The sequence below is a fragment of the Rhinopithecus bieti genome, unplaced genomic scaffold (assembly GCF_001698545.2).
Source record: "Rhinopithecus bieti isolate Rb0 unplaced genomic scaffold, ASM169854v2 scaffold_31527, whole genome shotgun sequence".
Lineage (NCBI taxonomy): Eukaryota > Metazoa > Chordata > Mammalia > Primates > Cercopithecidae > Rhinopithecus > Rhinopithecus bieti.
In genome coordinates, this window is record NW_016813959.1 from 2,216,367 (window position 1) to 2,228,472 (window position 12,106).

Below are 12,106 nucleotides of genomic sequence, written 5' to 3' on the forward strand. Positions count from 1 at the left end.
AACACCATGGTGGATTTGGAGAACTTTAAATGTATCCATACAAGTAGAGCAGAGGGCACTTCTGGTTAGGTGAGTAGAGAGGGAATGCCTCTACTCTAAGGAATTTAGAACCAGATCGGAGGGAAATAGTGACCCATTAAACAGTCGAGTAGAACAGAGACATAATCAAATTTTACTCCAAAAAGATCACTCGGGCTGCAACAAGAGGATGGATTGTCAGGGGCAAGAATGAAGAAGAGATACCAAAAAGGAGGTTTTTGCAGAGGTCTGCACAAAAACAAACAAAATCACAACAGGCTGAAGAAGAGCAGAGACCAAGGGATTAAGGAGAAGGAAATGGCTTGGAGAGATCTTTAGAAGAAGAATTGACAAGACTTGAAGTCTGAATAGATGTTGCAGGGAGGAGGAGGACAGAAATTAGGAGAACACCAAGCTTTCCAGCTTGGGTGCCTGGGTAGGTGGGTTGTGGAGCCTTTTTCTGGGTAGAGTGAGCAGGAGAGGTCTGAATGGGAAGATAAGGAGTCCACCACGAGCTAAGGTGAGAGTGGCCATTTCAGTAGAGCTGACCATGACTGGAGTCATAGAAGCAACAGCATGTAAAGGTCATTTTATCCAAAGTGAGAAGATAGAGCATGTTCTCTTGTCCCAGCTAGGAAGCACCAAGGGAAATTAGCACGTGAGTCAGCCAGCCATAGAAGGCCAAAGCAAGGTCCAAAGCAGTAGTTTCAGCCCTGGCTGTCCACAAGGATCATTTTGGGATTTTAAAACTACAGTGGGCCAGGTGCGGTAACTCATGCCTGTAATCCCAGCACTTTGGGAGGCTGAGACAGGTGGATTGCTTGAGGTCAGGAGTTCAAGACCAGCCTGACCAACATGGTGAAACCCCATCTCTACTAAAAATACAAAAATTAGCCAGGTGTGATGGTGGACGCCTGTAGTCCCAGCTACTAGGGAGGCTGAGGCACAAGAATTGCCTCAACCCGGGAAGCAGAGGTTGCAGTGAGCCAGGATCTCACTGCTGTACAGCCTGGGCGACAAAGCAAGCCTCTCTCGAAAGAAAAGAAAAGAAAAGAAAAAGAAAAAGAAAAGAAAAGAAAAGAAAGAAAGAGAGAAAGAGAGAGAGAGAGAAAGAGAGAGAGAGAGAGAGAAGGAAAGAAAGAAGGAAAGAAGGAAGGAAGGAAGGAAAGAAAGAGAGAGAGAGAGGGAGAGTGAGAGGGAGAGTAGGAAGGAAGGAAGGAAGGAAGGAAGGAAGGAGAGAAAGAGAAAGAGAAAGAGAAGGAGAAGGAGAAGGAGAAAGAGAAAGAGAAAGAGAGAAGGAAGGAAGGAAGGAAAGAAAGAAAGAGAAAGAAGGAAGGAAGGAAGGAAGGAAGGAAGGAAGGAAGGAAGGAAGGAAGGAAAGAAAGAAAGAAAGAAAGAAAGAAAGAGAAAGAAAGAGAAAGAAAGAGAAAGAAAGAGAAAGAAAGAAGGAAAGAAGGAAAAGGAAAGGAAAGGAAAGGAAGAAAGAAAGAACTACAGTGCCTGGCTACAGTGCCTGGGTCCCACTCCCAGAATTTCTGATGTCATAGGTCTGGGGTACAAGCCACCATGATGTTTCGAACACACAGCCAGTTTTGAGAACTCCAGGTGTAGACAAAGAGGTTCATAAACTTTAATGTGCATCCAAAGCCTGGCGAGCTTGTTACAATGTAGATTCGCATCCAGCAGGCCTGAGAGATGTGGCTGAAGAACCTGAATTTATAACAAGCACTAAGGTGATGCTGATGCTATCCAGTCTGAGGACCATCCTTTGAAAAGCAAGGGTGAAGCAACACGCTTTTCAACTCAGGCCACTCCTGAGATCAATGAAACATAAATGTCTCGGGGTGGGACTCAGGCAGAAAGAATTTGTAAAGACACCCAGGGGATTCCAAGAGGAACCCAGTTTGAGAATCATTGGTACAGCTTCTAGAAGACTGCAAGTAAACACTAGGGACCCAGCTGGACCATGCCTGAACGCTCTCCTAGGGATGGCTTCTGGCTTCCATCCTGCTTTGTTCTGCCTGGCTAGCAAGAACCTTCCAGGGTCCAGAGTGCAGGCCGTGAGTGTCCACTGAATATGTTTCTCAAGAACCCACCTTATGCTTGGGCTGGCTGCCAGGATGATCAGAACATGGGGTTTACAGGGGCAGAAAACAGGTTTTAAAGAGACACTTGAAATGGTGTTGGCGAGGGCTGGAGCAGAAGCCTGCACAGGATCTGGGAAGGAACAAAGGAGGGTGTGGCCATTCCTACTTTGTGAGGTGAGCATCCAGGTAGAACAGCACAGAGAGACGGATGCCTGACCCAAGACTTGAAAGATGAGGAACAGATCACCAGGTGGAGAAGATGGCGAGGGAAGGAGTTGGAACCACAGGAGAGTCTGAACCAAGGTACTAAGATGCAAAAGAGCCTGCAGCATTCAGTGTGGCAGGCGTGGGGGGCTGGAGGCAGTAAATAGTTTTTAAGCTTCACAGTGTTTGGTTAAAAGTACCAGCTGTCACCCCTTTGGGCTGAGATCCAATATTCCATTGACTGGCTCTATGACTTCAGGCAAGTAATTTCTCATCTCAGTGTGCTCACCGGTAAAATAAACCTAAGAATGGCATATCCTCATAGGCTGGTTGAGAAGATTACATGAGTTCATACACTCATACACAAAGCACTTACACATGGAGCTGGCATGCAGAGGTGCTTAATAAATGTTTCTGAGACAGTGGTGGAGGTGTCCAGACAGGACCCCAGCTGGGCAGTGTGGCTGGAGAGAGGATTGTGGAGGGCGGGGGGATGTGGCAGGGCTAAGCACGCCATGTGTGGGGTGTGTGTGCCCAGACCTCATCTGGGACACTATCAGCTGCAGGTCCAGTGACGGGAGGGAAGATACTGCAGCATTCGTGCCACCTCATAGACTAGAGGTGACACAGGCCTGTTCACACTCTGTTTTCCCACCACTTCTAGGAACATTTTTCCCTCCAGGTCACACCCAGGTCTAGACAGAGAGTTGCCTTCTATTATTGACAAGTTTTGACACTCCCCTAGAAAAACTAGCCTTTTCTTTCATGGTACCACAAATGCCAGATTATTTACATAAAATGGCAAAAACAGATCATCCAGCAACGCCTTGGGGAACAGGGTGGACAGAGAACAACAGGCAGTGTTCAACGCCTGGCGGGCACCCGGTGCTGTGTCTAGGCAGGGATACTTTCTGCCTCCGTCTGGGATCTTGCTAACCCTTCCCAGTGTTTGCTAACTTCCTGCCCCTTCCTGCTAGAGTGAGATTTGACAGATCTCATCCTCATACTCTACTATCTAAAGGAATGTTTGACTCTGGGTTGGCCATCCTTTTCCATCCAGAATATTCTGGACCACCATGATTAAAGGTCCCTCCTCCCTAAGGTCTCAGAGTAGCATCTATGTCTTGATTCTAATCTGCATCACAATTTTGGGTTAATATTAATTGTGTGTTTTCCTCCTCTAAAAGACGTTCCCTTAGTCTCTTCCTCCCTCCTGTGGATGGATATAAGCCGATACCCCTGCTATTCTGGGCTCCTCCATGACTAAAGGCATCGGTATCCACGGGGCCTTGCACACATCTCAGCCCTTCCATACAGGACCACAGAGCTGACTGCAGGTCTCTTTACATAGTTTGAAGACCCAGAGGGAAGGAGGCTTACAACGTAACTCCAAATTGAGGTCCTGAACCAGAGCAAGAAACTTCTAACTTCTCATTCAGCAGAAAATGCTCCTAGTTCAGCTTCTCTCTCTCTCAAGGAATCAGAGAATCTGGGGGACGGGAGTGGGCTGCTAGGCTCAGAGACAAAGAGGTGGATGGAATGGTCCTTACTGTTACACAGAGCAGCATGGGTCCTCGGATGATCCACCAGATTTTCTTATTCCCGTTTGTCGTCCAGCACCTGAGGTCAAAGAGCAGGCAGAAGAAGACTTAAAAACAAGAGGAGGCTGAAAGTCAAAGTCTCATGCTGTCTGGAAGAAGGATGCTTGCACTCAAGCCCTACTTCCCGCCAATCATTCCCCCGAGGGGTGGGAGCCGCAGAAGAGAGAACTAAAATCCCTTCCTGTTAGCACTGGTACCGTTTACTTTCCTTAACATTAAATTGCTCTTCAGTGGTAACAGCCTAGTGTGTAAATCTTTCCAAAATTTTCCTCCATGTTCATACAAACATAAATTCCTAAATATGTAGTTTTTGCGTGTGTGTGCTATTTGGAGGAAAAAAACAGGATCACACCATATACGTTTCAGCAATAGTCTTAAAATACGCTGTGGAGAATCAGTGCCTAAAAGTTCATAATAACTAACTTGTTTTTCTTTAAGTAGTTTCATAATATTCTGCAATATAGGTATATTATAGTTTGTTCAATGATTCCCATGTTGACCAGCATTCAGTGGTTTTTTGTTTGGTTTTTCTATTTTTTTTTTCTCACTATGAACAATGCTGCAATAACCATTCTTGTATTTTTGCCCTTACATACCCAGGGCTGCCGCTAACCTACACAGCATCTTTGAGCTAATTTGCATGTGTAACTAAATTAATAAACTAATCGCTATAAGATCTTTGATTATCTTATCTCCCATTCCTAAGAATATTCTAGATGGCCAAAATGAGAAGGGATGGATATTTTCTTTGGTAAAATGATGTAATTCTTTGTATTTAGGCATGCCTGGGAATTACTGGCTCATGAAAGAGTAAAACCTGGTAAATTACCTACCCCGTGTTCTCCAGGTGTGCACGGGCAAAACCCCAGGGTACAACAAACAGCACAGGGAAGGCTGCGGAGAAAACACGGGGAAATGTAGTTAGGAGTTGGTTGGCCAAACCTGCCTGCCTCATACCACAGCTGATGGGGCTAACCACAGGTGGTTAAAACATCAAACCTAACATCATGGAGTTGTGGACTATGAGAGCTGGGGAGACCTAGAGTGGCACAGGGCCGATCCATTGTTTTACCACCCAAGAAACCAGGGCCCAGAACGGGAAAGCAACCTGATACTTGTCACAAAGCAGCTGAGAATAAATCTGAGGGTATTAACCCAAATCTCCTGAATTACTGGCCCAGGTTATTTCCTCTGAATCCTGCAGCACCAAATTCTCCAAAGGGTTTGTGGAGGTAGGGGGTCCAAATCTGGATACTCTTGGTCATATTACTTTTAATCAGAAAACCTCTTCTTGAAGACCTGGTATTATGGACTAAATATAGGTGTCCTGCCAAAAGTCATATGTTAAAGTGCTACCCCCGATGCAATGGAACTTGGAGACAGGGCCTTTGGTGGTGAGTACTTAGGTTTAGCTGAGGTCATGAGGGTAGGGTCCTCATGACAGGATTAGTGCCCTTATAAAAAGAGACCAGAGAGCTTGCTTTCTCTGTCTCCTTACCATATGAGAATACAGGAAGAAGGCAGCTGACTGCAAGACGGGAAGAGAGCCCTCACCAGAACCCAAGCATGCTGAACTTCCCAGCCTCCAGAACCATAAGAAATCAATGTCTGTTGTTTAAACTACACTGGTATTTTGTTTTGATGTTCCAAGCAGACTAATACAGTTGGGGACAGGGTAGGAGGAATATCATCAGATTCCACCAGACTTTCTCAATTTTTGAATGTGTCCATTGGGCTGTTGGACCTATAGCACCTGTGCATATATGCACATTTGTGCACACACACACACCCCTCTTCAAGGCTTCCTGTCCTTGAGGATTTATATGTCCCGGAAGCAACCTCCAGTTAGGTTTCTAAGTCCAACTAAAGTCTCCATTGGGCTCCCATGTTTTGATGGATCCCCAAGAGAGGAGGCTGGAGGTCAGGTCACTCACCCCAACCTAACAGCAGATATCTGGGCCACAGCCGCCTCTCAGGAAGCACTGTGGGCTCCAGCAGCGCATGGAGGTAGAGGCCTTCAACCAGCAGCCATAAGTAATTGGCACCCACAGAGTAGTGCAAGAGAACCTGGACTGAGCGGCAGGAGGTGGACATCTGCAGAAGACAAAACACCTGAGGGTGAGTCCAGGCTCCCCTGCATCTGACTCCAAGTCAGGGGGAGAAGGACCTCCCAGGGACAACCCCTCCTTTTTTTTTTTTTGAGATGGAGTCTCACTCTGTCACCAGGCTGGAGTGTGGTGGCGTGATCTCGGCTCACACTGCAACTTCCAACTCCCTGGTTCAAGTGATTCTCCTGCATCAGCCTCTTGAGTAGCTGGGATTACAGGCGTGTGCCACCACACCCAGCTAATTTTTGTATTTTTTTAGTAGAGATGGTGTTTCACCATGTTGGCCAGGATGGTCTTGATCTCCTGACCTTGTGATCCACCTACCTCGGCCTCCCAAAGTGCTGGGATTACAGGTGTGAGCCACCGTGCCCAGCCCCCTCCTTCTTTGCTCTGGTCTCTCCCAGACCCTTGCTGACCATCTCAGGGAGGCTGGCAGTAATATCAAAATGTGAAGGAAGGAGGGCTTCATGTAGGTTTTCAAGGCCAGCCTCCTCTTTAACATTCTAGACATTTTCGGACAAAAATGTAGAAAATTCACCATCAGCAATTGCCCTAATGGAAACACTGAAGAGTATGTTCTCTAACCTCAGTTCAATTAAACTAAAATCAATAATTAAAAAATTTTCACAATTGGAAATTAGAAAATAGAATTCTAAGCAATTCATGGATCAAAGAAAAAATAAAACAGAAAGTAGAAAGTATTTCTTAGCCAAATGTAAAGAAAATATTGCATGAACTTACAGTATATGGTTAATACCAAACCTTATATAATAAAACTTATAGCCTTAAGTGCATGTTTTAAAAAACAAAAATCTGATTATCAATTATTTTAAGGATCATGTAAAAAAAAAAGTTAGAAGGCTGGGCGCGGTGGCTCAAGCCTGTAATCCCAGCACTTTGGGAGGCCGAGACGGGCGGATCACGAGGTCAGGAGATCGAGACCATCCTGGCTCACACGGTGAAACCCCGTCTCTACTAAAAATACAAAAAAAAAAAAACTAGCCGGGCGAGGTGGCAGCGCCTGTAGTCCCAGCTACTTGGGAGGCTGAGGCAGGAGAATGGTGTGAACCCGGGAGGCGGAGCTTGCAGTGAGCTGAGATCTGGCCACTGCACTCCAGCCTGGGTGACAGAGCGAGACTCCATCTCAAAAAAAAAAAAAAGTTAGAAAAAGAATAGCAAATTAAGCCCAAGAAAGTACATGGGAGGAAATAACAAAAGCAGAAGTTAATGAAATAGAAAACATGAAATAAAGATAATCAACAACGCTGAAAGTTTATTCTTTGAAAGGTCCAATTGAGAAACTTGTTGCCAAGATGATCAAAGGGTAGGAAAAAAAGCAAAGATAAAATTATCAATATCAGGAATGAAAATGAGAACACTCTTACAGATCCAATGGACTTGAAAAAGATCTGAAGAGAATATCATAAACAATATTAAGCCAATAAATTTGAACAGTTAGATGAAATAGACAAATTCCTAGGAAAACTCATTTACTACAGCTGACAGAAGAAATAGAATCTGGATATAAGATTCATAATTAATCCATAGTTTAAAACTTTCCAGGGCTGGGCACGGTGGCTCATGCCTGTAATCCCAGCACTTTGGGAGCTCGAGGCAGGCAGATCATGAGGTCAGGAGATCGAGACCATCCTGACTAACACAGGGAAATCCTGTGTCTACTAAAAATACAAAAAATTAGCTGGGCGTGGTGGCGGGCACATGTAGTCCCAGCTACTCGGGAGGCTGAGGCGGGAGAATGGTGTGAACCTGGGAGGCAGAGCTTGCAGTGAACTGAGATCACACCACTGTACTCCAGCCTGGGCAATGGAGCGAGACTCCATCTCTAAATAAATAAATAACTTTCCAATAAAGAAACCTCTGGGTCCAAAATGCTTCATCAGCACAATCTATCAAACATTTAAGGAAGAAATAATACTTATCTTTAATAAATTCTTCCAGAGAATAGTGAAAGAGGAAACAAATTCTAATTTGTTTTAAGAAGATAGCACAAACTTGATCACCAACCTGACAAAGGCATTATAGGCCAATCTTTCTCATGAATGTCAACAAGGAAATACTCAACAAAACACAGTATTAGCAAACTAAAGACAGCAACTTAGGAGAAAGAAAATAATATGTCAAAACCTAGTTGGATTTATTCCAGGAATGCAAGGTTAGTTTAATAGGTTACTGCATCATTAGCAGGATAAAGGAAAAACCATCTCAATAGATGCAGATTTCGATGTGGAAAAGCACTGCTGCTTTAAGAAAGTAGTACAATTGTCCCTCAATATCCTTGGGGGATTGTTTCTAGGATCCCCTGTGGACACCAAAATCCACAGATGCTCAAGTCCCTTCTATAAAATGGTGGAGTATTTGCCTATAACCTATGCACATCCTTTCATATACTTTAAATCATAGCTAGATTGCTTGTAATACTTAATACAATGTAAACGCTATGTGAATAGCTGTTATACTGTACTGTTTAGGGAATAATGACAAGGAAAAAAAGTCCGTACATATTCAGTTCAGACACAATCTTCCTTTTTGTTCCCAAATACCTTCTATCCCTAGTTGGTTAAATTCATGAATGCAGAACTCACGGATACAGACGGCCAGCTATAATTGTAAAATGCATTGATCTAGTCCAATTCTTTTGTTTGCACATGAAGAAACTCCCACCCAAAGACATACAGCAGCCATGGTGAACCCTTCTGCTTGTGGTTTCCTTCACCTGGGCAGGTGGTGGTTTTGATAAGTTATGTACTGCTTCTCTAGCCAGAAAATCTAGGAAACCCTCTTATCTCCCCCTGCCCCTCCCTAGTCCCACCTGCCTGCCCCTCCCTAGTCCCACCTGCCTGCCTTCTGATTCTTAGTAGTGACCCATCAGGTGGGGAGCCCACTTTAAACAGTGGGGAAGGGCATTACCTCTGACAGATAGGACATCCACCCATTCTCATTGTCAGGCCTCTTGGAGTAAGAGTTGTAGAAGACGACGTCCTTCACCAGCACAGCCAGGGTTCTCAGGATGAAAGAAGCAAACAAGTTCATGTGGATGTAGTTCCGTGTGCAGTGGAGTTTTCTGTGCAAGGAGAAAACCGAATGCCTTCCCTCAGGAAAGAATGGCTCTGACCAACAGGCCTATGCCTTTTATGTCTGTGTATCTCTCACTAAAGACAGAGGGTCATAGTATAGGCTGCAGAGCTGGACTGCTGCATTATGTGACCTTAAATCTCTGTGCCTCATTTTCCTCATTTGTAAAATGGGAGTAATAATAGTTATCACTGGCCAGATGCAGTGACTCATGCCTGTAATCCCAGCACTTTGGGAGGTCAAGATGCGCAGATCATGAGGTCAGGAGATTGAGAGTACCCTGGCCAACATGGTGAAACCCCGTCTCTACTAAAAATATAAAAATTAGCTGGGTGTGGTGGCACGTGCCTGTAATCCCAGCTACTCAGGAGGCTGAGGCAGGAGAATCGCTTGAACCAAGGAGTCGGAGGTTGCAGTGAGCCAAGATCACGCCACTGCACTCCAGCCTGGTGACAGAGCGAGACTCTGCCTCAAAAAAAAAAAAAAAAAAAAAAAATAGCTATCATCTACAAAGCATCTTCAACATGCCAACCGTGTTCCAAATTATTTATATACGCAGCTACTTTTGAGTATTCTTACTCCTTACCACCACTGGAGGTATAGGCACCATTATTACCCTGATTTTATAAATGAAAGAATTAAAGCAGAAGGATGAAGTCATCTGTCCAAAGTCCCAGAGCAGCAAATCGTAGAGCTGAGATTCAGACACAGAAACTATCAGGCCAAAGTATAGGTCTCCCAGGCTCTTCTGCCTCTGAGAACAAGAGCACTTACCTCCAGGGGTTGTGGGATGATTAAATCCGTCAATCTGTGCACGTAAGTAAGTGTCCAGAAAATTGTTAGCTCTCGTCACCTCTTCCTTACACACCTGGAGTCTCCTGCAGGCTCTTTGTGAGTGATGTGACATTTATCCTTGCTGTCGCCAGAGGAAAGAACTCTTCCCTCCACTGTGCTCCCTGGGCAGCACATACCCTGTCTTATTTTGCTTTAGAGCTATTGTTACATTTTTAATTTCCAAAAAGAACTTGAGGCAGATTCTTCAGTCTTAGGATTTATGCATTCTTCTAACTAGATTGCGGGCTATTTGAGCGCAGCGACTGGACCTCACTTTTCCCCAAGCCTTAGGCAGAACTGACACTTGGTTGTCCCAGGCTTGGCTGAAGTGACTTTCTACAGGGCTGGGCAGTTATTTTCTCCTGGCTTGGTCCTGGGACTTCGGAACAGGGCATGGAGGAAGGAGGTCACAGATAATCAGTGGGTACAAGCTGCAGAGTTCTCCCGTAACTCAAGGATGGTTCTCCCAATGGGATAGATAGTCATGACTCTACCCTAGGAGCTCCAGAACATCTCAGGATTGAGGAGTCACATGAGGCCCAACCTAGGGCTAGCAGAGCCCAGTGGAGAGATGCTCTGGAGCTGGTATCCAGATCTCCTACACTTATGTCAAATGCTCATTCTGCCACGTTATATCCGCTTACGTTCCTGAGACAAGAGACAGCTTTGGAGAGCTTTCTAGTGGGTCCATAAATGTCTCACTTGGGTGATTTCTAAAAACATGATTTAGTAAAAGGCACTCAGGCTTTGGAATGCTGAAAGTTTAGGGAGGGAAAGTGCTCGGATCCTGGACTGCCTGCTTGTGATCCTGGCTTCATTACCCACCAGCTGGCGATCCTGGGCAAGTTACTTCATCTCTCCATATTTCAATTAACTCACGTATAAAGTGGGGATAATAATAATGCTAACCTCCTAGGAATAGAATGAATCCTAATTTGAATTGGGGATGACATTTAAACGACCTAATGCATGTAATGCGTTTAGGAGTAAGCACTTAAATTTGATAGCTAATTGGAGTCCGAGGGCCCTGAATTAAAATCCCAGCTCTTCCACCCACTTGTTTGCCTTGGGGAAGATTCTTAATCTCTTCTGTAAAAAGAATGCTTCTGATTGAGTTGTAGTGGGAATGGGCTGTGGTGGTAATGGGTGTGATTAGGGATTTACACCAGGGCCGGGCACACAGCAGGTGTCTAATCCAAAGGAAGTAAAGCTGTCAGGAGTCTTGGGTTCAAGTTCTAGCTGTGTAGCCAACTGGCTTTATGGCCAGAGGCGACTCAATGCCTCTGATTGGGACATTGCCATCCCTTTCTTCCCCTTCATCTGCAGAATGGGATGGATGGGCCTCATCCTCTCTCAGGTCATTTCCAGCTTTGATGATTCATGACACATCCAACCCAGTCTTGCAGCGCCTTCTAGAGGTAGCCAGCAAATTACACAATACCATAATTCCCCCATTATCCACACTTTTACTTTCCACTGTTTTAGTTACCTGCGGTCAATCATGGTGCACTGCAGCTCAAAAATATTAAACAAAAAACTTCTAGACATAAATAATTAAATAAATAGTTCATTAGTTTTAAATTATGTGCCATTCTGAGTAAAGTGATGAAATCTAACACTGACCATCACAAAAGAAGGGTGAACACAGTGCAATAAGATAGTTTGAGAGAGAGAGGCCACATTCACATAACTCTTATTATAGTATAGCGTTATAATTGTTCTATTTTAATATGGTTATTGTTGTTAATCTCTCACTGTGTCTAATTTATAAATTAAACTTTATCACAGGTATGTATGTATAGGAAAAAAACATGGGGATAGAACCAAACATAGGGTTGGTTCTATCCCTGGTTTGAACACTATGTTTGGTTCTACCTCTGGTTTCAGGCATCTACTGGAACTCTTAGAACATCCCTTATAGATGAAGGAGGGCTACTATACCTGCCTGAACACATGTCTGCAGAAGTTCTACTCACCGAAGAAACAAGAGGAGGGTGAGAGCCAGGAAAAGGGAGATAAGAGAGACAGAGTATCCCACGGTGTACATCAGCTGCAAGGTTGACAGCAAGGCATAATGATCCACCTGAACACAGAGGAAGAGCAGACATGACCACCAAGCCATGGGACTATGGCCACAACCCCCAGCTCCACACCCAGGGCC

The 12,106-nt window shown here is 44.7% G+C and overlaps 1 protein-coding gene across 2 annotated transcripts in view; it reads right to left on the bottom strand.

Moving 5' to 3' along the window:
- The window catches only part of GLP2R (glucagon like peptide 2 receptor), a 71,881-nt gene that overhangs the window by 30,296 nt on the left and 29,479 nt on the right, over positions 1–12,106 (bottom strand). For both annotated transcript variants that reach the window (XM_017849288.1, XM_017849287.1), the window contains exons 5-9: positions 11,922–12,028; positions 8,947–9,100; positions 5,845–6,004; positions 4,744–4,804; positions 3,860–3,929 (exon numbers count right to left, since the gene is read on the bottom strand). In XM_017849288.1, coding sequence (XP_017704777.1) covers positions 3,860–3,929; positions 4,744–4,804; positions 5,845–6,004; positions 8,947–9,100; positions 11,922–12,028 — 552 coding nt within the window. The remainder of the gene's footprint in view (positions 1–3,859; positions 3,930–4,743; positions 4,805–5,844; positions 6,005–8,946; positions 9,101–11,921; positions 12,029–12,106) is intronic.